The sequence below is a fragment of the Acipenser ruthenus genome, chromosome 7 (genome assembly GCF_902713425.1).
Source record: "Acipenser ruthenus chromosome 7, fAciRut3.2 maternal haplotype, whole genome shotgun sequence".
Lineage (NCBI taxonomy): Eukaryota > Metazoa > Chordata > Actinopteri > Acipenseriformes > Acipenseridae > Acipenser > Acipenser ruthenus.
In genome coordinates, this window is record NC_081195.1 from 62,034,693 (window position 1) to 62,061,231 (window position 26,539).

The 26,539-nt window shown below is 38.3% G+C and overlaps 1 protein-coding gene across 1 annotated transcript in view; it reads left to right on the top strand.

The window, feature by feature from the left end:
- Positions 1-21,467, top strand: part of LOC117414834 (monocarboxylate transporter 2-like) — a 41,953-nt gene extending 20,486 nt beyond the window's left edge. Inside the window, exons 2-5 of the mRNA XM_034024649.2 lie at positions 340-583; positions 14,850-14,993; positions 15,250-16,071; positions 16,687-21,467. Of these exons, the coding sequence (XP_033880540.1) occupies positions 367-583; positions 14,850-14,993; positions 15,250-16,071; positions 16,687-16,961 (1,458 nt within the window). The 5' untranslated portion in view covers positions 340-366 and the 3' untranslated portion in view covers positions 16,962-21,467. The remainder of the gene's footprint in view (positions 1-339; positions 584-14,849; positions 14,994-15,249; positions 16,072-16,686) is intronic.
- Positions 21,468-26,539: the final 5,072 nt, after the last annotated feature.

The following is a 26,539-nucleotide window of genomic DNA, read 5'->3' on the forward strand; positions in this document are numbered from 1 at the left end:
AGGCACTGATTACCTACTGTTGGGCAGATTACTCCTCCCCTGTGTGCTTCTGTGTACTGTATGTGTCAAGCTCATTGAGAGCCACTCCTGCTTTAAGTGATAAATTATTGGTTACGACTCAAACGACTAACTGAAACTGCCCCACACTGAGCTGGAAACAAACTACAAGCACTTACCAGCCTGACTGAGCAGCTGTGCCCTTCCACAGGTTAAGCTTTTTAATATACAAATACACATGTACTGTACACATGTAGACTGCACATATATCTATATACTTAATGATGATGTTCTGCATTTAAGATTATACTTATGATTTGTCTTGTTTTGTTTTTGTTCCAGCTAAGAGACTATTAAGAAGGGCCTAAGATGCCACCACCTGCAGGAGGTCCCGCAACTATCACTCCACCTGATGGGGAATGGGGTTGGGCTGTGGTTTTTGGAGCTTTCATCTCTATTGGATTCTCCTATGCATTCCCGAAAGCCATCACAGTGTTCTTCAAAGAGATACAAGAGATCTTCCACACTTCGTACAGCCAGATAGCATGGATATCTTCTATCATGTTAGCCGTCATGTATGCAGGCGGTAAGATTGTAACACGCTTACAAGACCATTCTTTATCATTTATAACTTTTCAGTTTATCATTATCCTTTTTTTGTATATTAGTACAATTCAGAACCACAGTTTTATGCAGGAAATACAGCACACATACTGTATACAATAGTATTTAAAGTTAAACTGGGTCCGTCAGCCACAGCGAAAACTTAAATTTAAGTCACTGGTTTGTCAGTATAGAACCTTTTCAATTTGTTTAATTTGTGGTGCCTTGCTTGGGCTTTCATATTTGAATATACTGTAATATAACTGTTTCAATTTGGTTACACAGCATTGGGTATGTTGATTAGCTACTACACATTTTTGTGTTTGCAGCTGGATAAAAAAGAAAATATAAAAAGAAAGAAAAACAGAGACCAACAATATATCAAAGCTATCTGTTCTTGTTGCCGCACAACCAGACACAGACCAAATTGTTGATGGTTTTTTTTGTAGTTTATTATAATAAATGTTGATACTTACAAAGACAGATTTCAAACACTGTGACTGTTATTACTAAAACTAAATTAAATTTAAAAATGAAATAATACTAATAGGAAAGTGTTCCCCATCATATCAGGAGTACCAAATGTTGTTAGTCCCTTCTGATTATCCACACACACATTTTTGTGTTTTTATTATTTAGCTTGCTGTAGATATAGCAATATAGATAGATATAGCGATGTGTACTTATAGCCAAAGACGGAGTTAGCTGCCAGACACAATATGAATCAGTATAGCAACATGGTAAAAAAGCGCTATGTACTATGAAATTAGCTGGCAAGTGTGTTTCTGGCTATCACAATGGAAAAGGCATTACTTACGGTTAACTTAACATTAATAAACTAAACTAACTAAAATAACACAGCACCCTTACACACATTACAAAATGCAGCAGCAATATACAAGACATGCACATTATTTAACAAAACGGTGAAGCAACTCACCAGAACGGGAAACACCAAATTGCTTGGCGACTTGTGTCTGATTCTGTCTTTTTCTCAAGAGCTCAATCAATTTCCAACTTTGTGTAGCAAGAAGAACAGTGGCACATTTTGCCGTTTGTTTACATGCCATTTTGTAGCGATGAGGTGCACTCGTGGAAATCAGAATACAAAACGATTCAATGATATGACAGCGGTTCTGGAATGATTTAATAAACCATTCCGTGTCCCTCAAGACACTCTCTCGATTATTATTATTATTATTTATTTCTTAGCTGACGCCCTTATCCAGGGCGACTTACAATTGTTACAAGATACCACATTATTTGTACATACAATTACCCATTTATACAGTTGGGTTTTTACTGGAGCAATCTAGGTAAAGTACCTTGCTCAAGGATACAACAGCAGTGTCCCCCCACCAGGGATTGAATCCACGACCCTCCAGTCAAGAGTCCAGAGCCCTAACCACTACTCCACACTGCTGCCCTCGATGATAAGTCGCTTTATTACAAAACAGTACTGTATCCATTGTGAACGAATCGCTATTAGTGCCAAGAAGGTGTTCTTTTAAGCAAAGTTTCTGTTCCTTTAGCCGGGGCACTTACAATGGGGAAAAATCTTTTTCACCATAAGGGTGTTCCCTTAGGCGAAGTGTTCTCTTAGGAGGTGTTTCTATACGCGGAGACTACTGTATATATAATTTTTTTTTTAAATGGCGACCCTAGTGGATGTGTATCTTGTTTTTTGTGTTTATCATTATTCTATTTCTAAGCATTTTAACGTTATGTTTTTAATTCTGTTACTATTGTTCAGAATAAGGAAATCAAATGCAAATAACAGGGTTAGTAGGCTCCTTTTATCTCATGCAAGATCATTTAAACCATGACAGTATTTGTATCTGTTCTAAGCACTCAGTGGGATCAATTATAAATATATAAATACCACAGTCCTTTAACTCCAGCTGGTGTTTCCTCTCAGGGGTGATTTTACAGTGGAATTAGGTATAGCAGTGTTATGTTTAAATCATTCAAATAGATCCCAGTGTAATATTTTGGCATTCACTCAAATACAGGTATAACTCAAGAAACAAAAGAGCAGTGCATGTGGTCTGTGCTGGGAATTTGTATTATAAAATACCACAATGCTGTGATAATGTTTGCATTATTGAACAGTGTTCAAACAATTTCTTCAGCACTGTTACTGATATAAGATCAATGTTTAATCTCATCTGGGAGACAAACTAAAAACAATTGGAACTACACTGGCCACCTATTTTTTTAACGATCAAGAGGAATAATTATGTTATCAATCAAAGTAAAGCTTACACTTTATAAATCTCGATAGTGTGACTTTTAATAGTCCGGTTCACTTTTTTGTGGATTTTGTGATGGGGGGGGGGGATTATAAAAACATTACTGTATATATATATATATATATTGTGACAAAGCACAACTCACTCGGGTTCGTTGCCCCTTTAAAAATACGACCCAGAACAATGAAATGGATTTTTCAGCGCTGGTGCGCTATTTTTAATAATACAAATATCAAACACACAAAACCAAATAAACACCTAGCTCTTATCGAGCACTAACTACACACACAGGAACCTAAACTATAAATCAGGACAGCTAAGCTGTTTACCTGGAACACAAAACAAAATCTTCACCCCGAAACAAACCACACAGGTTTACACTACCTTTCTTCACCCGACTGCTCGGAAGCAGAGCACCTATCCTGCTTCCTTCTCTCTCAGCAGCCTAGAACAGACTGGCTGCTCTCTTTAAATACCCTGCACCTGGCTGTGATTTACAATGATCACCAGGTGCAGGGGATAATTAAATAATAAAACAAAACAATTACATCAACCAATGTGCATTTGCACATGTTTTCTGCAGGGAGGATTTAACCCCCTCCCTGCTGTCTCACACATCCCCCCCCCATGTCTTTTCAAGACACCGGCCATACCACGGCCACCTCCCTCCACCCTTAAAAGACCACCCAGCCTCAAGTCCAGCAATGTCCATTGCCGCCCTCTTCCACGGGCGGGCTTGAGGATGGGTCGGTCCTTCCGGCGCTGCCAGGAAGGGACCGCAAACCGGCGACACAGGACCCCACCGGGCTAACAGGGCCGACCGAAGCGTAGGCCGGGGCACTGGAGGATGCCGCAGTGGACACAGGTCTTCCCCTGGGAACTGGCGCAGTGATGTCCGATCACCCAGGGGGAGCGAAGCAGCTAACAGGGGGAGCAACAGCGACGTCTGGCAGCAGCCCAGCGACGTCTGGGTGCTCGGGGAGAGCGGAGCAGGTAACCAGGGGCAGAGCTGTGGCCAGTGCTGCAGACTCCTGGGCTCCAGGTCCAGCACAGGGAGGTCCAGGAAGACCGGCAGGGTGTCCAGGAGCAAGGGGTGAGGGACTGGACGCAGCGGCGCCGAACTGGACTGTAGGGGTGGTGGTCGGGGCTGTGGTGGAGGTATGCTTTTCACCTTCTCCCCTCTGGGCTCCGGAAGCAGCGGCTCCTCCCCTCTGGGCTCCGGAAGCGGCGGCTCCTCCCCTCTGGGCTCCGGAAGCGGCAGCTCCTCCCCTCTGGGCTCCGGCAGCGGCAGCTCCTCCCCTCTGGGCTCCGGCAGCGGCAGCTCCTCCCCTCTGGGCTCCGGCAGCGGCAGCTCCTCCCCTCTGGGCTCCGGCAGCTCCTCCCCTCTGGGCTCCGGCAGCTCCTCCCCTCTGGGCTCCGGCAGCGGCAGCTCCTCCCCTCTGGGCTCCGGAAGCGGCAGCTCCTCCCCTCTGGGCTCCGGAAGTGGCGGCTCCTCCCCTCTGGGCTCTGGAAGCGGCGGCTCCTCGCCTCTGGGCTCTGGGGCTTGAGTCAGTGGGGCACCCCCTGCCTGCTCCCACCTTTGGAGCAGCAGGTCCAGCTCCGTCGGCTCCGGATCCGGTAGCCCCAACTCCTGTCTCCACTTCTTTGTCTGCTCTTTCTGAGCAGCGGTGTTATGATTGATCATTGCGATCAATTCTTTAAAATCCATTTTCTGGGTCGTAGGGGTGCCCACACACTCTGCCCGCATTCTCCACCATATGTGACAAAGCACAACTCACTCGGGTTCGTTGCCCCTTTAAAAATACGACCCAGAACAATGAAATGGATTTTTCAGCGCTGGTGCGCTATTTTTAATAATACAAATATCAAACACACAAAACCAAATAAACACCTAGCTCTTATCGAGCACTAACTACACACACAGGAACCTAAACTATAAATCAGGACAGCTAAGCTGTTTACCTGGAACACAAAACAAAATCTTCACCCCGAAACAAACCACACAGGTTTACACTACCTTTCTTCACCCGACTGCTCGGAAGCAGAGCACCTATCCTGCTTCCTTCTCTCTCAGCAGCCTAGAACAGACTGGCTGCTCTCTTTAAATACCCTGCACCTGGCTCTGATTTACAATGATCACCAGGTGCAGGGGATAATTAAATAATAAAACAAAACAATTACATCAACCAATGTGCATTTGCACATGTTTTCTGCAGGGAGGATTTAACCCCCTCCCTGCTGTCTCACAATATATATTTTTTTTATAGCAGCGTCTACTGACCACTTGGTGACATCACTCTAAAAATCCAAAATAATCAGATTTTGTCAGTAATTCCTGTATCTGATCTAAAAAGTACAACACAGACTGAACAGTAGGGGTGCCACCGATAATCAGTAGCCTATCGGCATGGCACCGATATAAGGAAAAAAAACACAATCGGCTATCGGCAGTTTTGGTTGTTTTAGCCGATAATGTAGACCGATATTCATGCTTGAATTTCTTCCAGGACGGAATTTAATGTTTCGTCAGGTACGCTTCCTTATGACGCAAGAACACTGAGACAGTCATTTTCTTTGCAGTGCTGGGTAACGTGCGGACAGCCTGCAGTAAACATGTCTCAATAGAGCAGTGTTACATTTTTTTTTTTAAATATCTGAAGACAACAATAGGATAGTCGAGTTGTGTGCAGAACAGACTTGATGCTACATTAAATCCAACGATGAACTGTGAGTAGAATATTATTCTGATGCTTTATGTAAGTGAACAATTTGTGCTGCATTTTAAAGCAGTGTATGCTTAAAATAAGAATTAAACAAAAGTTGTTGTAGTTGACATTGCGTAGGCTACATTTTTCTTTTCTACTGTACAGTATAGGTAGGAGTTATAACACGCAATGCTTGACAGCAAGTGGCTATAAAAGTTAATGTCACATTATATACTTTTGCTAGTACATATGCAAAATGTTATTTTGTGTGACTTGTAAAACCCATGTATAAATTGCTGTCAAACACACAATATAATACTATGTTATTCCTTGTATTAATTTATTGATGTAAATGCAACAATACCTGTTCATTTTTGTCATAATATACAACAAGCAAACGATATCTATTAATTTGTTTACATTTATAATTATAAAACAGTTTTAAATATAGGCCCTATGTATGACTTGTTCTAGTGGTTTACAATAGCTTACCTGTACTATCTCTATTATTATAGGTGTCCTATGTTGTCCTGTGCTGAGTGCTCCTTTGGTCTGTTGTTTAATTAGCCAGCTTAAAGCTATCAGTTGTATAATCTACAGTAATAGATACTGCAAGTATGGCCCAAGGTGAACGTGCGCATGTGAAATACAGAGCAACAGCTGGAAGCAACTCGGTGTCGTTTGAGGACCAGCGGTGTGGAACAGTTTGCCAGATGCTTGCACATCAGTCTTCTATACTAGATCATGTATGTGTTTAACCCTTTCTTAGCCCTTAGCTGATAGAATCATCTCATTTCTTACCTGTATGTGTGTCTAAGTCTTATTGACCAACTTCAAAGACATTGATTAAACCAGAATATATGTCTCTTGTATGTGCATTTAGGCCAACAGCAAAACAAATCAATAGTCTGCAAGTTTAATTATCTACAGATATTCTGATTCTGTACTTCAAATATTTTAATTAGCTTTCTGGTACGTAAACATTTAACATTAGACTTAGAATGATGTTGCACTGGTGTCATCTTTTTGCAATTAGACACAATAGTTTATAATTTACATGTTCCCAATATTTTCTCATTTTCCTATTTCAAGCTGTTGACTGTGGGTTACCAGCAGCCTGCATTAGTACACTATGTCAGGCCATCTGTCCAAACATCTGGATTATCTCTTGATCCATGCATCTAAGTAAGAAAAAAACACAACTCCAGCTGATCAATGAAATGCTCCCAAAACAGCTACTGATTTTATTTGTCCTGAAAAAAACAATTGAGATAGTCTGTACGAGAATGTAAGAAAGTAAATGAATCCATGCAGCACAATTCTATACCTCAGACATTTTAGAAAATTACATTTCTCTGAAGTCGGTTTCAGTAAGGCTAACACCTTCCACACCAACATTTTTGGTGACTTATGTTCTGCATTTTTTTTTTTATAGTACCATGTCATAAAAGGCAATAAAAGATGAGTGACGGTTGGAATGAAAAATAAAATTTAGACAAGGCTTCAGTCAGGAGGAAAGAAAAGTGTTCACAAATCAAATAGCATGCATTGCAGTTTTTGATACACTTTTTTTTGTACTGTATGCGGTTTTGAATGTTCTCTTTTTTGTATGCTGTTTGTAATAGATAAGGTGTCAACCACATGGAACAATGGCCAGCAAGATTCATTTTAACCGAGTTAAACAGGTGTTAAAAAAAAAAAAAAAGTGCAGGGTTGTGAATCACCACCATGGGCAACCAGGATAGCACAGATTCAAAGTCAGCATGGTGTTTAAATTGTTCTGTAGAGATATGTGACAACAGTCCCTATATAGCAAATGTCCCGCGTCCCGATGTATAGGAAGAAAGTCCTGATATTTACCCATAGAAAAAAAAAACATTTATTCTGCACAGTAGAGTTAGTGAAAACCCACACGCTGTGCTCTTCGTGCGATCACTAAGTTATACAAAGGTAAGAACACTTCATTATATCTATTTTTACTGTCATGATGGTCGTGTTGTGTTGAGTTGGGGGGAATACATCTGTTATATGATGAGTGTTTTTTGTGTATGACCTCCCATGTGTATGATGCGTATTCAATATCACATTGTTGATTCAATAATGTGGTATGGATTTGTATTGGGTTAATAGAAAATGTGCAATTTTGATCAACATATGTGGTCGATTCAATTAAGTAGCGCTTCTATTAAGCATGTTTCACTGCAGTAATTATTTGGCTTCTTGTAGTACAGTGGTAGCATAATGGTAGTAACTTTGCAGTAAAAAGTAATTATTTTTCAGGGATGGATATTGTATGCGTTCAAAAAATGGGGGTTTCAGAATGATTCACCACATGTAATCAAAAAGTAATCTTTCTTTAAGGTCAGTTGTGTTTTATCCAGGCTAGAACTGTGATCACATTTGCTACTCACACCATTACTCACATATGAAGAGGGGAGCAACAGCACTCACATTCACTAACATGGTGTTAAAAGCACTGGTAATGCATTGTGAAACACTGAGATCATACAGCTTCCCAACGAAAAAGACCTCTGATTAAAACCAGGATTGCTCTTATTGCTAATAATCTGGTTTCTGCAATGCAAATCATGTATGGAGTTGTCTCTGTTACCTGCTGCTGTCACAGTCTGCATTCTCATGGCAATGGCTACAGGTTTGTTTAGTGGTTGAACCCAGTTTCTGCTGTCCGAACTGTAACTTACTAATTCTCTAAGATGCAGGATTTAGGACAGCAGTTGTGAAATAAGGACAGCTCGTCCCACTTAATTCTATCTTTAACCATCTGGGTTGTACAGTGATTGCATCTTGCACAGTACCAGGGGCAAAACACACCCAGAGTAAGAATATTTATTCACACAACTATACATGCGTTGAGAGAGATATCATGAAACAATAAAAAATAAAAATAAACAGTGCACACTCATACAGAGGGTCATCATAATCGAAAGGCTTACACTAGTATAAAATCTGAAATGTAAGTCTATGATAAACGTTTGGATAAGACTTATTACATTTATTTATACAAATATACAGTCAATACTGTAGTAATTTAAAAAAATAAACTGACTGTTAAGTACACATTGCAGTGTTCTGTGCTATATTGTGCTACAGTACTTTATATTCTGAACATTGCAATACTGTACAGCAGCTTACTTATATGTAAACCTTTTACTCTTACTTTTATTTCTCAAAGTCATATTAAAAGGGGTGGACATCACTTTTCGACTGAGATCACTGTGAGTGATATTAACTGGTTGGTCATAATAACCAAACTGATATTATTGTCCCCATTGACTCTTATATTCTGTCTGGGACATTTTAATATGGTCATAAATAGAGGAAGGTGACATCAACTGGAGCAATACTAAACAGGTTTAACTGTATCCCTAACCGTTATTACTCGGTTATTTTGACTTTGTTTTGAGTGACATTTTTAAAGACATGATGTCAAATAGTAGCCATTTATCCATGATATAAAGTTAGCAAAGTAACACCTCTATGAATATTCTATCAATTTCTTCCATTTAATTTAACGGAAAATAGAGGCTACAGCTACATCTGTCTACCTTTTTTTTTGGTTGTTGTTGCTGTATAAGCAAATAATAGATAAGCTGTTTTGTAGTGTTTTCAAATGGCTGGAGTAACCTTGTTACAAATCAAATTGATATTGGCACACCTGACTAACACAGATTGACTTGGCAACGAGTAAGCATGCTGGATCAGGGCTTGTCCTATTTGTCACAAGACTTCATTTTCCGTAAGGGCACGTCATGTGCTGAATGTTAATAACCTCATTTAGCATGCCCTTGAAACAACCAGCATACAACAGGAACCCTTCAACGGCAGGGTCAGATTAAGGAGCTGTTTGTAGACTGCATGTTGTATTCAGATCAGAAAATAGCTGAACATTATCTGAGAGGAATACAATTAGTGAGTAATACAGTACACAGAATTACATGAAGTAAGAAGCTTTGGTTTTCTTTTTTTTACTATCCCCATTTCCTTGATGTTTGCAATCATTCTGAGTGGTTCGTCACCTGGTTACAAGTCCTGTTCTTTAACCACTGGACCACACATGGACCACACATCAAACATGGCAACAGCTCGAGCCATCAGTGATCCGCCACTTTGGATCAAATTCTTTGTTTTGCTGACAGCACATAGTCACACACACACACACTGGTCACCTGACATGTTCTGTGTTGTGCCCTTCTGCCTTCTTGTCTGAAACTCTCGTATAATCGCCACCCTCGTTTAAGGGCCGCAGTCATTTTGATCAATTTTAAATAAACGCAGCGGCGCCAAATTGAAGTAATACGGTACAAAATGTAGACATTTCTTTTTTCTTTTTTTACGTAAACAAGGATATTTAAATCAAGACATTTCAAAAAGGCATCTACTCTGAGTTTTATATTTAACATAAACTTAAATACACACGCATGTCCACAAACTTATAATTGGCCTTTCACTGTGGGGGTACTGTACATGTTTTGTAAAACCAATTGGTAATGCAAATTAGCAAAATGTTGACGAATACAAACTGCAGGCTAAATATATTTGAGCTTTGGTGGCTGGTTTATATTTCCTTCTCCTTCTTTATCATTATAAGTATCACCTGCCTTATGTTTTCATATCCCTTAGATGTACAGAACATGCCAAAATATGTCAGTTACAGCCAAGACAGCATTGATTCGACATGGCACAGAGATACAAGTCTGGAAGACTTTTGAATTGTTCTGGAGGAATGCATGACCTTTCTTCAATCATTGCTGCCTTTACAGTCATTTCAGAGGAGATGAATTTGAAAATCTGCAGCACAGCCATTTCTCCACAATTACCCAAAATAATCATTACTTTTTGTTCCTCTTTGATAAATCAGGAAGCAACTGCCAACTGAGGTCAGATTTGCTGTCCTAGAAACTGATACATAGAAAATGATATTGCAATAGGGAAATGCAGCTTTCACATGTTACAGAATACATGTCAGTTTCTATGATATTTGCACAAGAAAGTAATCAGTTCAAAGTCTGTGCTACATATCACAGGTGTTTCTAATATTGTGTCCAACTCCTGAAGCTCTATATATCTTAATTACAAAATAGAGGAAAGAATAAACTAGTACTTTTCCCCCTTGATTTACTGATGTGGTGACAGATTGAAGTGGCCCTTTGCAATTAGAATTCACATCCTAAAAAAAAAAAAAAAAAAAATCATTCACATTGGCATGTCTTGATTCTGGCTTTGCTTGACATGAAGTGTGTTTGTGAGTGCAGGTGCTTTCTTGTGTTACATGAATAGAAATCCGATGGCATACAACTGCAAAGTGGCTGAAATTAAATACTTTATCTGTTTGTTTTAAAACCAAGGGTATACAAAGCATTCCAAGCATCTGATAAAGCACATAGTGCCTGCAATGTCATCAAATGATAATCCTTCATAGCCTGTGGAATTGCTTCCAAACTATTAAACACTGGAGAAAGATCAACAAATATTAGCACTTTTGTCATGTATTAAGTGATAACTGTCTATGATTTCTTGGCAGCATTGTTCCTTGTGCAGAGCAGGATGGACTAACTTTGCTGTCATGTTGGTATACTTGCATTAATGACTGCAAGCCACTGTCCAATAAGAAAGTTTAATTATAGGAAATGGCAGGTACCAATAACTAAATATTTTATTGAAAAGAACAGGTCATCTTTTAAACTTTTATTTCTATGTTCATATTTTTTAAATAGATAACTGGAGAACCTAATTGTGCTGTTGACCGTTTTCAAAGGCTTCCTGTTATGTAGGAAATCAGAGCTGGAATTGTTTCTCACATAATTCTTAAAGAAATTGCATACATATTTTTTTTTTTTTTTACAGTGAACACAGGTTTGCACCCTGATTACTGTACCACAGTTGAGCGTGCTGTCCATGCACCAGGAGAGCTCAAGTGGACACAAGCAAGGCTGGCCCTCCAGAGGCCAGTAGCTGCCAACATCCACTCTGAGCTCCTCGGTGTAAAGAGGCAATTGACTTGGTCAAGTGATTAGAGGAGACGCCCACTGACCTTCAGTTCTCCTCAGATAATTGCTGTGGTGAGGGGAGTGCAGGTACATTCTAAATTGGGGAGAAAAATGAGAGTTAAAATAATTGGCCATTCTAAAGTATTTTAAAAAGTGTCAACAAAATGGGAAGCACTAAAATAAAGTATTAGAATATTATGAAACTTTTCATAATAATAATAATAAGAAGAAGAATAAACAGTGCTCAGAATACTCTGTCTCACCTATCATACATGTAGCAAACACATGGACATTCCCCACTTTTTTGTTATTTTGCTCCAACCTGTCACAGCAAAATTGAAATGGATCTGTACTGTCTTGTCATCCGAGGCAAAGGCCAACGTTATTTACAGCCTTGGCCGTGAGGTTAAACATATCAGCAGTAATGAAGAAAACTACTGAAAAAGATTAAAGGATCTAACACAGTGAAAGTTGAGATAAAAAGAAATGAAAATATTCCCACAGCTGAGTTTTTGTTTTTATTCAGTTGGTGCTCAAGACGATTTTCCATTGATCTTAATAGCATTGAGGTGTCCTGACAAGTATCTCAAAGGAATAGTTTAGTCTTGGAGCCAAGATACAAATAAATGAAAGTTTGAACTACGCCTCCATACATTACATCTAAAAAGAACTTTAAAATCAACTTCTGTCAAGGAGGTCAATTTCTTTCCTCACGCATTAGCAAAGGAAAAGTAGTCTTGATTATTCATTTAGATAGTATTACCTGTTCCTTTTCTTAAAAGGCTAAAGAAAAACATTAGAATTGCATTTAATATAATTGGGATCATAATTTAAATAATTTAATGTTAAATCAGTTGACATTTGAATTGAAGGCGATTTACATAGATTGTTAGGGATTATGTTATGTTTGTATTTCTGAATTTATCAATGGCAGACGATGCAAACCCCTGGCAATGGGAATAGCATTCATCCGTCCATTTGTTCTCTTGGCTTGAGATATAAAACTTGTATGTACATAGCTTGTGGTAATAAAGGGGCTAATTAAGGCTATATCTTAGGAGTCTAGTTTATGTTTATGATAACCTGTTCATAATGAAACCTTGCAGATGGAGACACCAAGATTTTTAGCACTACTACCAGTGGTTTAAGAGGGCACTGTAGACAACACACCCTTAAGGGGTTTTACTGCTTTAATTACTTTTGTGGCCACTATTTATCTTGATTGGAACTTCAGTAACAGCAGAATGGAGAGTTTCTACAGGGATGCACAACACTTATTGAGTTCTGAATGTTTTTTCCACAGCAGTAGCACAACATGGTTTTGTACTGATTGTTTTAGCTAAGTCACCATTAACTAAAATATGTATGTGTGTTTAATGCCCTTTTCAAGGTACAAATGTGTTTTCATGCTTCACTCCAGTCAGTTCTGATAAGGCAGAAGTTGAGTCTACACAATTTATAAATACTGTAAGCTGATTTAGAAATTGCAATACAAGGGCACACATATATCTGTGTTTTAATGTCAAATTGCACTATGAAATATGCTTGTCGGGTTGATATCTTTCTTAAAGATCCATCCGCGATTCTCAATCCTCAAATTCTCCTGCTCTGTCTTTTATTAATTGCATGAGATGTTTTAATCCAAATGAGGTATCATCGGTTTGAACTGGGTGTTTTCTGTATGCAGTCGAGGTGTCTGCTGCAGTTCAGGGTCAGACAAAATGTAATACTGCACATAATTAAACACAGTTTACTGTGTCTTATCCTGGGCTGCTGAGAGCCTTCATGGGCCCTGGGGAAGGATTGGTATGTCCCCCCCATTATGACGTGAATGCATTGTGATCCCTTGATGATCAAATGCAATGGCAGCTTCAATGATAGACAACAGATGGAATCATACAGTTAAATCACGACAGATTGCAATATATATATATATTTATTTTTTTACAATTACATATCGTCTTGCAGTGTGTTTTATAATGCTGCAGCCTGTATTAGCCTACTGTTTTGAAATGAAATGACGGCTGGATTATGTATACATATTTCAATGTTCTGTAGCAGTAGTCACAGTCGACATTAGTTTTGTTTTCTTTGCTGAGATGTCTATATTTGATGTTTTTAAAAGCAAAAAAGACACAATGGTGAAAGACCTATGAGCATTAGATGCATTTAACCCTATTCATGAATGTTTTAATTATGCACAAATAACATCCCTTATCCAAGGTTCAATTCAACCCAAATCATTTCCAAATAATATACACACTGCTCACCCTCCTTTCCAGGGTCCAAGCATCGCTACAGTACAGAATGGAGAAAATACATTACAACTGACAAAGCAACTTATTCAGCAAATCCACACTTCCAAATAAAAACGATTGTAAAATGCTTTTGTAGAACAAGAGCTGGAAGTAATAGACACACATCCAATGATTTTCACTATATATTTCAAATATTGAATTTAAAATAAATGAATAGTATTTTGACAGATCCTGCACTTCCACGTAGACTACCACAGAAGCACATCAGTGCAGTGTAGAGCAACCTTACCTAGTGTGGTTAGCGGAAATGTTCGGTATTGATTGACCAGAAATTATTAAATAATAAATGCATAAAGGCTGAATTAATTAAATTAACAAATACAGTTGGTCTTACCTAAGCAGCTTTTAAATACAGTACTAATTTCTGCCAGCACAGTGATGCTTATAGTTGTTTCAAGAAACCTCCAAATACTTAGCCTACAGCCCAAAAGCATGTTACAATTGAATAGTGGTATTTCTTAAGCAGGGAAATTACACTTACAATTGCATCCTGGCTGTGTACATAACAGAAGTGCACAATTCTAATTTTGAAATGGACAATCTTTCGCTGACTATAACTTTACATATTTCAGACTACTTTAATAAATATGGTTTGCTGAGCAAGGTATGCACATTTTGTTTGTATTAAGGCCAGTGTGGTATAATGGAGAAATGAAGTTTAAACCCAGAGTGGATTCCTCCAAACATAGATATGTGGTAAAAAAAATAGTAATATAAGGAAAGGTAATAATCTGGTCCTGTCCACAGGTTTCATGAGCTGTACTGAGAATAAGCAATGGCAGATGGGAAAGCCTTCTGTTTTTTAAATACTTTCTGTATATTCTAATCTGTTGTGAGCCGGTAAAATAAAATAAAATAAAATAAATGAACACGGTTGTGCCAAACGCACAAAAAGATATTCAACACAAGTTGAACAAACCCTGCTTTTCCCGATACCATGTCATTTTTTTTTAAATTTGCTTACAGGTCCCATAAGCAGCATCCTAGTAAACAAATATGGCAGTCGACCCATAATGATCATGGGGGGCTTCCTGTGTTCCATAGGAATGATTTCAGCATCCTTCTGCAACAGTGTTGCGCAGCTTTACTTTTGTGTCGGAGTCATAGGAGGTAGGTAATAGAACTGTCTTGTGCCAATTTGAACTTAATGTTATGTGTACTGCGCAACTTTTCTATTGCAATGCTGCATTTAGTGGTGTCTGTCTATCTATAGGTTATTTGTACAGGTATCTTTAAGTTTTTAATTTTTTGTTTATTTTAAAGCCAGATTGTTATGCTGCGCTTTTTATCGTGTCCTTCCATCAGTTCTGCATCTGTTTTATAGGCCATTTTAATTAATATGAAAGACTTCAAACTCTCTTTTCAGGTTTCGGTTTGGCCTTCAATCTGCAGCCATCCCTCACTATGATTGGAAAGTATTTCTTCAAGAAGCGTCCGATTGCCAATGGCCTAGCTATGGCTGGAAGCCCGGTGTTCCTGAGCACTCTGGCCCCCCTCAACCAGTACCTGTTCAACCGCTTTGGCTGGAGAGGAAGTTTCCTCATTCTCGGTGGGATTCTATTGAACTGCTGTGTGGCTGGGTCCTTGATGAGGCCCTTAAGACCAAAACCTGCCCCTCAAACCAAAAAAGATGTGGAGTCTGAAGCTGGAGACCCTCTCCTGCATAAAAAGCATGATTCAAAGAAATTAACAGCGTGGGAGACCTTTAATACATACTTGGACCTGTCTCTTTTCAAACACAGGGGATTTCTCATTTATTTGTCAGGAAACGTCATAATGTTTTTAGGCTTCTTTGCTCCCATTGTGTTCCTGGCTCCCTACGCCAAACACAAGGGCATCGACGAATACTCAGCAGCCTTTCTGCTTTCCATCCTTGCTTTTGTAGACATGTTCGCCAGGCCTTCCATGGGGCTGTTGGCAAACTCTAAATGGATAAGGCCAAAGATCCAATACTTTTTTAGCTTTGCAGTATTGTACAATGGTATCTGCCATGTGCTGTGCCCATTGGCAGAGACTTATACAGGCCTGGTAGTCTATGCAGTCTTCTTTGGCTTTGCTTTTGGAATGGTCAGCTCCGTCCTCTTTGAAACGCTGATGGACATTGTTGGTGCTCAGAGGTTCTCCAGCGCTGTAGGTCTGGTTACAATCATAGAGTGCTGCCCAGTGCTCATTGGACCACCGTTAGGAGGTATGAAAAAACTTTTAATTGTACTTTTGTCTCATTATGTGTTGCTTTTTTCCCCCAGTGGGTGAATGGTTTATCAGGAGAATACTAGTTTTCTTAAGAATGCCTCTAAATGTTTTAAATAGCATGACAGAAATTTTGAACATTTAAAATCAGAAAATCTGATTTTTTTTACCAACTGTAATTGTTAATTTAATTAATTCAGCCTTTATGTATTATTAATTGATACATTTTTAAGCAGTGATTTATACATCCAAAATGCTAGACAGTAAAAGAGTTATATGCATCGTTAACTATTAAGGTCTGTTACATACTGTAGCTATATATGATCTTGACAAATACATTATAAAAAATAACCCTATTAGATGAAACTGGCATTAGTGAAATAATATTTACAATGTACTTTATCAATCAATTTTTGTATTGAATGCACAATGTTTTGTTAACACTAGAAGCCCCACGGCAGTCATTTTGGCAGTTTTTGGTTTTAAAATGTAATTTTCTCCACTCGTGTAACACAAGCCCTGTATTTCTGAAAATTTCTCAATTTTTACAAAAAGGACTGCTTGATTTCTGCTGTTATTCTGATATTTCTTCTATTTTACCTTTTCTTTCCAGGTTGGATGGTGGACGTGACTAAAGACTACAAGTACATGTATTTTTGCTGTGGAGTCATTGTTATAATTGCAAGTATTTGGTTATTTATTGGGAATGCCATCAACTACAGACTGCTTGACAAGGAGCGCAAACGAGAGGAAGAGAAGAAAAGTGCAGCAATCAACAGTTCTAGTCAGAAAGAGGCGGAAGCAGCTTTAGACAACACCCCTGAAAATCTGTCAGTCAATGCTGAAAAGACATCGGAGGATTCAACTGAAAGAGAAACAAATATTTAAAATGTGCCCTTTTTAAAATTACAGCTATACATTTGAAAAACACAACTTCTGTAATTATGTTCAGGTTTGAGCAGTATTGAGGCATACTGGCTCCACATTATTAAATGTTGCTGCCAAAGTAACAGCTCTGCCTGTTATTCATTTAATATTACGTAAAACTGTACATATTATTTCAACCAATGATCAAGTCAAATGAATTCATATGAAGCCATATAATAAACAGCTACTCAATGATGTGTATAAAATTGGCCATACACTTAGATCTGTATGGTTGCTACCCTGTCCCTGGCACTGTATTGGTATTTAAAAAATAAGTAGAAACAGGGTTATTTTTTCAGAAAGGGGAATTATTCATGTTAAGTTACTAGGCCTGCGGGGGCTCCCGAGTGGCGCATCCAGTAAAGGCACTCTGCGTGGAGTGCAGGATGCACCTTATAGTCTGGAGGTCACCGGTTCAAGTCCAGGCTATTCCACTGCCAGCTGTGGACAGCAAAACTGACTAAAACTGAATCAATGTCACATATTGTATCCCAGTCCTGGTCTTGGTACTTCCGATGGAATGATGATAACCATCCTTATTTTACTGCATTAACCATTTAACATTATAAACCTGTTGAATAACACTGAGGAGTTGTTACCATGGTCACTGGGTTAATAAAGGGATTCATTCATCCCCTTAAAACTGATGTCAAATTAACATTTAGTGCAATCTTTAGATTTTCTTCCACCAAATACCAAATTGTTATTAAAATCAAGGAGACTTGAGTAATACATCACTAATGTCATATGTTTGGTCATAAAAAAGCCTATTTGCAGTCCTAGGAGCTTATTATTTTATTTTTATTTTTTTTAATTTTGAATTGGCAATTGTATTTTATCCCATTGTCTCCCCAATTTGAAATGCCCAATTTGTAAGTCTGGCTCACGGCTGCAACCCCTGCGCTGACTTGGGTTAGATGAAGATGAACACATGCGTCCTCCGAAACGTGTGCCATCAGCCGTCTGCTTCTTTTCACACTGCAGCCCCACCGTGCAGCCACCTCAGAGCTATAGCATCGGAGGACCACGCAGCTCTAGGCCGCTTGCAGGCAGGCCTGCAGGCACCCGTCCAGTCTACAGGGGTCGCTGGTGCGCGGTGAGCCGAGGACACCCTGGCCGACCTAAGCCCTCCCAACTCCGGGCGGCGCTCGGCCAGTTGTGCGCTGCCCCCTGGGAACTCCAAGACCAAAATCATATACAGTGTAAAAAAAAAATGTTTATTACTTTGTGACAAAAAGAAAATCATGTTGAACAATGTAGTTAATATGCGGATTCAGAGGAAATGTTCATTCTTGAGAGTAGTTGTTTAATATTAACTTTCACCAATGATGCATTGCCTTAAATTCTGAAATGCAACTCAGAACTCTTTTTATTATACTCTAGTTAACAGGAGATCTTGAATCAAATCCCCCTTTTAATGATATATAAAATAAATTATGACATATTTTTCCTAGTATTTTTGTATTACTTATACAGCAGTATATCATTTAATCAAAATGTATGCAATGTGGTGTATCATTTCGTAAATACCATTGGTTGATATGTTTAAATGATGGAACTGAATTAGATAGTGGTGCATGTGTTTATAAAGTATAGCGGTCTTTACTCTCAGTACAGGGCTATACAGCTGTGCCAATCCAACGCAGCAGAATGAATGTTAATGCTCACTCCAGTTCTCATTTGCAGAATTGTAAATAGAATCAATTACAGTATTCCCTTCATAAAATCAATCAATGTGTCTACCAATATACAAAAACTTTGATAAATGCAGTACAACACTGTTCTTCCATCTACTGTTCAAAGCTTTTATTTTCTGTGGTTAAGTTATGGTATTGGTATCATTCTGTAACTCCACCTGCAACTCCACTTTAAGTGTATTTATCCAGCTGCAAATTATTTGCAAAGGTTCATGAAGCAATCGGTGTTAATATGAATACATATTTTTATCATTGTAAGTTATGTATAATTGGAATAAGCTATTAACTATATTCTTTTGAGGATCATGTGACCTTACCGCTGGGATGGCTGCTTGCTGATATAGCTCCTGTCGCCACTTCACTATTTCATTTATAATTGAACAACTTATGCTCTGATCGACAACGACTTCGCTCCGGTCATCGTACAGGGGCAAAAGCTCTCTTTTTATGTGGATTACTCTGCTGTCACCGCCGTGAAGAGGAGGGCCTTTGGTGAAGTGAGAGCGAAGCTTCACACCCAGGGAGTGGACAGTTTCTTGGTGTGTCCAGCTGTTTTGAAGATTAATCATGTCTTTCACTACTCCTGAAGAGGTCAATTTTTTTCTTTGCTCAACGTCTTCAGGATACGACGGGGGTTATTGATCCCTCTGCACGCAGGGCCCTGCGTTTCACAACCCTTAGCCCAAATGGAACATCGGTATCAATGGACTAACTTAGCCACTGCTAATACAATGACAGCATGGGATACTGCTGCCGATAAAGAAGCACAGTTGTTCGAGTAAGATCAAGTGCATATTATGGCATTTCCCCCTAGGATAACTTTCATCCAATTAATTAAGGTATATTCTTTCTTTGATATTTTAGTTTGAATATTGTATCTTGTTGTAATATTCTTGTTTTTGTCTTGATATTATGTTGTATTTCTCAATCAGTCAATTTTTATTTTATATAGCGCTTTTCATCGTGGACCACCATCACAAAGCACTTTTTGTGATATTGTTGTGATAGGTACTGTTGTGATATTTTTTTGATCTGTATGGTCTCCCCCATTTCCCTCTTCCCAAGGGTGGGGAAAAGAAAGGAAAATTAATAAAAATAATTGTTCACAAAAAACTATATTCTTGTAAGGGGGGCTTCTCGAGTGGCACATCCGGTAAAAGCGTCCTATAGTTTGGAGATCGCCGATTTGAATCCAAGCTATGCCACTGTCGACCATGGACGGGAGTTCCAAAGGGGCAGCGCACTACTGGCCAAGCACTGCCCAGGCGGGGTTAGGTCGGCTGGGGAGTCCTTGGCTTACCACACACCAGCGACCCCTGTGGCTGGCCGGGCGCCTGCAGGCCAGCCTGTACGCAATTCAGAACGGCGTGGTCCTCCGACACTAAGTTTGGGATATGGCTGCATGGCGGGCTTGCAGAGTGAAAAAAAGCGGACGTCTGATGGCACTCATTTCAGAGGATGTGAGTGCTCGTCTTCGTCTCTCCCGAGTTAGTTCAGGGGTAGCGGTAAGCCAGGTTGAATAATAATTGGACATTCCAAAATTGGGAGAAAATTGGAAAATGAATAAAAATAAATGTTAAAAAAAACAAAAAAAAAACTATATTCTTTTAAAACACTGTTACACTGTCATCTGTGTTCAACTAACACCATATTTTCTTTTCCCCTTTATATTGTAATGCAAATACAATATAAATAAATATGTAGCCGAATGTTGAATATATGGTTAATTTGCTCTAAATGTGATATGTTTTGTAAATCACATTTAGAAAGTGATTATACAAACCGTGCCATATAAAGGAGAAAAATACCCACACACAATTATTTTCTCTTTTATTTATCTTGTGTTTTGTTTTGTTTTTTTCTGTTAAAATAACTTGAATCTTGTAGAAGGAATGTTAAAGGTTCACACATGCATTTTGAGAAATAGTGCTGTGGCAATGACCAGTCAACTCTCCAGTAACTGCCAAATTTGTGCTTTCTCTGTACCTTCCTACTAATATCTAGTAGTATATAGTTTACCGTATTCCTTCAAATGTACCACCCTCAATTTGAGGAAAAAGAAAAACATCAAATAAATTACGCTTTTGTATGGTACAAAACTGACACGAATCAGTGTTGTTGTAGATTAACCACAGAGCACACAGTTTATCGTGCTGCACATTGTACAATACTTAAGATAGCGTCTCTGTTGTACACACACCACCACTCACTTACGGCATCGCACATCCTGGCAACAGTAAGCACGACACAACACTCCACGGCATCAGGCAACATGTAACCCAGCAACCACAACAGCACACTGAACTGTGGTATTGCTTAGCATGCTGAAAAAAATACGGGGGTCTGATCATTACAATTTAAGCATTTCTAACAGTTACTTAATGCACCCACTATATGGATAAGTACAATAAGTGCATCTCCGCACAACCAAAAAAAAAGTCATAAATAAGTGGTTACATCAAAAAGTCATAATTAAACAATCTGACAACACATCGCCTTTTTATCACATTCCCAAACATTTATTTTCCTTGGAATTCTCTGTCTCTTAAACTGCTGAATGTCTTTTTTATTAAAAATATTCCAAGCACTAGAAATGTTAGCCCGCTTTGAAATTCCCACACTAGAAGCCAGTGAATTATTCATCGGAGACCAAGAAAACAAAAGCACAACAAAGCAAACTGCCTTCGATATAAACCTGGTGGAAACATACCACGACAAGAGTTAAAATAGATGCTGACTGACAGCGATTCATTTGTGATGTTTTACTGTGCTTTAAAATTTAAAAACCTATTCATTTTATCAAATGTCATGGAGTCTATATAGTATATAAAAAAATAAGAACAAATAGGCTGAAGTGAATTACATTAGGTTATAATTGTATCTCAGGGTTCAGGTGAATTCATCTAATTCACTTCAGCCCTATTTGTTCTTTTTTTTTATAATACATGGATTCCATGGCATTTGTTAAAATGAATAGGTTTTTAGTTTTAAGAAACATCACAAATTAATTATGCAGTTTGCACTTTTGGTATCATATGTTGGACCCAGTCATTTCATGTTACATTCTGTAATTGGCAATCTGATCCTTTAATATTTCTAAGTGGGTGGTAAAGGTCATTCATGCCATACCTTCCTATTAATGCTAAATAAATCTATAGCCACAGGACACAATATATTCCAGCATAGCTGTATGGAAGCCCAAGTGGTCTTTAAAATACAGTAGTCCATCGCCCAAATACAAAGTCAGATAAATGAATCCTGTTTTAAATACCATTATACACAGCTGTAACAATAACTATATACACACAATTATTGTTTTGAGATTCAGCTTTTATTAGGGAGCTTCCATTGCCATGTGGGTCTGTGCATTTGCTGCTGAGTGACAGGTAGGAGATCGAGATGGAGGTTGAAGTTGATACGCCCCGCAGGCAAACAGGATTTATTTACTTATCAACACACTGAACAGCTCACGTGACACTACCAGCAATGGTAGCGCACAGAGTACATACAACACAGTGTATGAAAACTTTGGTGAGATCTACTTACTTGCTTACTCTTCGGTATCCAACCCTGGTTCTGGTTCTCACTCTCTCACAAACAGACACACACATCTGCGAATTTCTGCTTCTTTAGCCCAGTTGGCTTTGGTTTTACAGCAGCCCTGAGGTGAATAAATGGAACCTTTTTATACCTGACGCCCCCGCTGGAACACCCCTACCTGCTGATTAGTTTCCACACCTGGTAATCACACACAACAGATTACTGTAGTGTGAAATAATTAAACAGAATTACTATACAACTACATATTATCACTACTTTGTATAATGTATAATAAACTGTGTATATATTGAATTATGTTGAACTGTTAGAACTTTAATGAAGGTCATTTTTGTTAAATTTGAAATACATACATTACATTTTTAAGCACAAGATTTGTTTAACCAATGACCTTTTTCCTTCTTTTGTGAAATAAAAAAAACAAACCTTATACTGTAACTGCCAGAAATGTATCTTTCAATCCATGACATTTCTGTACCTGAAAAAAGAGGACACAGAAGGCAAACAATATAATACAATTTCAATTTCAATTTCCAGAAATCTTCTGTTGGGCAAAGGACCTTATTGCGCTGAATAATAAACAGCTCATATAAAACCTGTTAAAACAAGCCAAGCCAGTCAATATTCCTGTGTGAGACATGAATCATAACAAAATCAAATATACACATATATATAGTACTGTAGTGTCTATTATAATGATGTCCTGTCACCACCACCCCGCCCCCCTCCCCCACTCCACATGCACTTTTTTATTCCTGATGGTGCCTATGCTGCTGTATGATCTTTATTTACGTGGAGAGATCTCATCATTGGTACGTGAGGTGAGACAGTGAACCTCGTCAAAGGAGCTGAAAAGGTTAAGTGTCAAGACACACATCAGTGGTGTTTTTGCAACCCATAGTGTACGGTACGTGTCACATACACATCATAGACGATCTGCCCACTTTATTAGGACCTGTCTACCTGACTGGAATTGGCATCGCACCAGGTCCCCCTCTCTATGAACTGGAAGGCAGAACTAATGTTGTAGCTTACTTAAGCATTGTTGCAGATCAAGTTCACCTAACAGTGCTGCACTTGTGCCTTTGTGGCATTGGCTACATTTAAGACGATAGTGTACCTATCTGCTGTGCCGGAATTGTGCTTGAGTGGTTTAAGCATCTTCTATGGCCACGATTGCAATCCAATTGAGCATGTATGGTATTAACTTGAAAAACGCATTCATCCTCACGATCCTACATTAACCTTTTTGCCTGAAATATTAATGAATGTATGGTTCAATATCTACAGCTTGTGGAGTTTATACCACATCATGCCAAGACTGTGATCAGGGCAAACAGTGGCTAATCCGATATTAGCTGTAGGTCCAAATAAAGTGGCCAGACAGTGTATAAGGCCTGTCAGGTTATCTTGTGCAAATGTTTATGGTCAAATATCAGTTGCTTGGGGTCCCATGTTACACCTCAAGTTATGGCATCACAAAGGATCTGGTTTGCTGTGTTTATAATGTTTTACCTTTTTGCAGGTTTTTTTTTTTTTTTGCCCAGCATAACACTGTTGATGGAAATATCCTTTGGCAAAGTTTCAGGCTGTATTTTAATGGGGCATGAACTTGGGGTCATTAGCCAACAGAATGGAAATTATTCTTATTATGCTAACTATCTGTTATTAATGCCTAAGTGAATGGGTGAAATGACAAAAGGCACGTTAAAATATGAATGAACAAAAAACTACTAAGGTCATGGTTTTAGGAATCTTTTGCAAAATGAATGTCACTATTGTACTATGTAACTTAAAACAATAACTGAGACATAATTTGTAGAGAATGAAAGAGTATTGTTCAAGCCTACCGCCATTATGAACAGGTTTAAATTCATGTTTTAAAATATATATGCTAAACACTACCCTGTAGTATTGGTGCTTGAGCATGGGCATGGCTTTTTTATTAAAAGACTTACATCAAGAGGCAGAGTGGTACAGTGTAGTTAAATAGGCAAGTATATTTTTCAGATGTACTGCAATACACTTAGCAATATGCAATGCAATTAATTCAATAAATACACTTCAAAGAAAGTTTTTTTTATATATATATATATAATATTCTCTAGGGTGCTGTACGATACAAACAGATATCCAGACAGACAGACAGAGGTCAGGGTGTAAATCAGCTTGTATCTTCCAAAGCACCCTATACTATATACCTATACTGTATTGTTAAATTATTCTTATTTAACGACATCTTATAATATATCTATCTATCTATATATATATATATATGTATATATTATAAGATGTAGTTAAATAAAAAATAATTTAACAATACAGCGATACAATTTCCATCTCATACAGAGACATTTCATAAGGCTGTATCCCATCAATATCAAAGTCTACAATAATACAGTGTGTATGCCTTGCCTATGCTGTAAAATGTTATTTTGGATGAAAACTTTAGAGTTTAATACACATACCCACACAATAATATCTCTCCAAGGAGTCAAACCTCTACCTATGCAGATTCACGACTCATCTAAAACTGTTCACCTGTTTTATTGCATGGGGAAGTTAAATGCTCCACTGTGTATTCATCCTGTGCCAACTGTACTGTTTCCCAAACAGTTTAAGAACAAAACATAGCAGAATATAAATGGAACTATTTCCTTTTTGCTGAGATTTTGTATTTTTTTTGTTTTAGTATCACATACAAAAAGTTAACAAATTTAAATGACATATTATTCCCTGAAGCCTATGGCTCCAATGAAAATGGATGTTTGCTATAAAATGCCTTATTCAAAACGATTATATTTGAGACCTATGTAGCTAATGATACTTCAGAACAGGTGGGATTTATGGAATCATTGTGTTAGCTACAATCACTTTAAGAGAATATTGAACCCATGGTACTAATTGTAAAAAAAATAGTTGAAATGTTTAATGAAAAACTAAAAGCAGTCTTTAGGACCATGTTATCCACATGCAAATGAAGATTCAGACTACTTGGCTTAGTTTGTTTCGCTTAATTTATTACAGTGAATTTGTTTTTTTACCTTTAGCAGTCTTACTGTTTTAGGCAGATGGGAAAGAAACACAACAATGTAAAAGTATGCTAATAATACATCTTCCCATGGCAACCATGTATTAGCTGAAAACAAAGACAGAAGGGAGGTCAGCTGAAGGATTTTTTTTCCCCTATGCTGTTTAAAATTAGATACTGGTAGAGTACACCCAATATATTGCCTAGGTGTGAGGTGGAAAACATTTAAAGCACTTTCAGGTGCAACATCAAGGTTTTGTACATTTTTTTGTATCCGTGTCTCTTAGAAGAAAATTAACATTGTTGAAAGAGTGAAATACAGTTGCAGCACTGATACAACTAACATACTTTCTGAATTCACGTCAAGCAGTAGATGGATTCTAAGGATAAAACAACAAGAAAAAAAAGCAATAATACCATCAGTTTCAGAACTACCTTCAATTAAGTGTATTGTTTAAATGATCAGGAGTCAAGAGTTTGATGTGAAAAAAAGTGATCCTACCTTATAGCTGCATGAACAAGACCTATTAGTAAATCTGCAGATGTAGGTGTGATTTATACATGTTGTGAGAAGTGCAGGGAAGGGGCCTGTTTGTTTAACAGGCACCTGGTCATTTCAATAATACATCTAAACAAGTGGAGTTCTAAACTCAGGACTGGATGCAGGGCTTGTGCAGGGTGCAGGGTTCCAAGCCCTGATAGGGTCTCCATGTCTGCAAGCAAGGTATTTAAAATGGTTCTGGATGGGATAAGGGGTTACTCCTTAAGGACTGTTGCCTCATATTCCTTCAGTGAAGTCAGGGGTAGAAATCTACAACCAAGTCTGTCCTAAAGAATAGATCCATCACATTTAAGATTTACTTGTTTACCCAAATTCTACCAAATCTGCCCTGTGTGTGGTATAAATATAACTGTATATAATTACTCACAATAATGTGAAGACAATTTGCATAGTGTGCAGTGATACTGCATAAATGATGAAATGTTGCAAAGTCTCCCTTTTTTTAGCCAACCTGACAGAATGAATACCACTGAAATATGAGGATTTCAAGATTTCCTTTGGTATTTGGTAGTTTTAGGCCTTGTGATACCTTTAGGACTGCAAATGGTAGCTTTAACACTGAATCCATGGGTGACCTTAAAGTGTTACTGAACAGGGTGTAGGGTTTAAAACACAACGCATTACGTTACCTAGCTTGCTGCTTTGTTGTACATATGCCTGCAATGTCTTTTTTCAGCATAATTGCGATTGG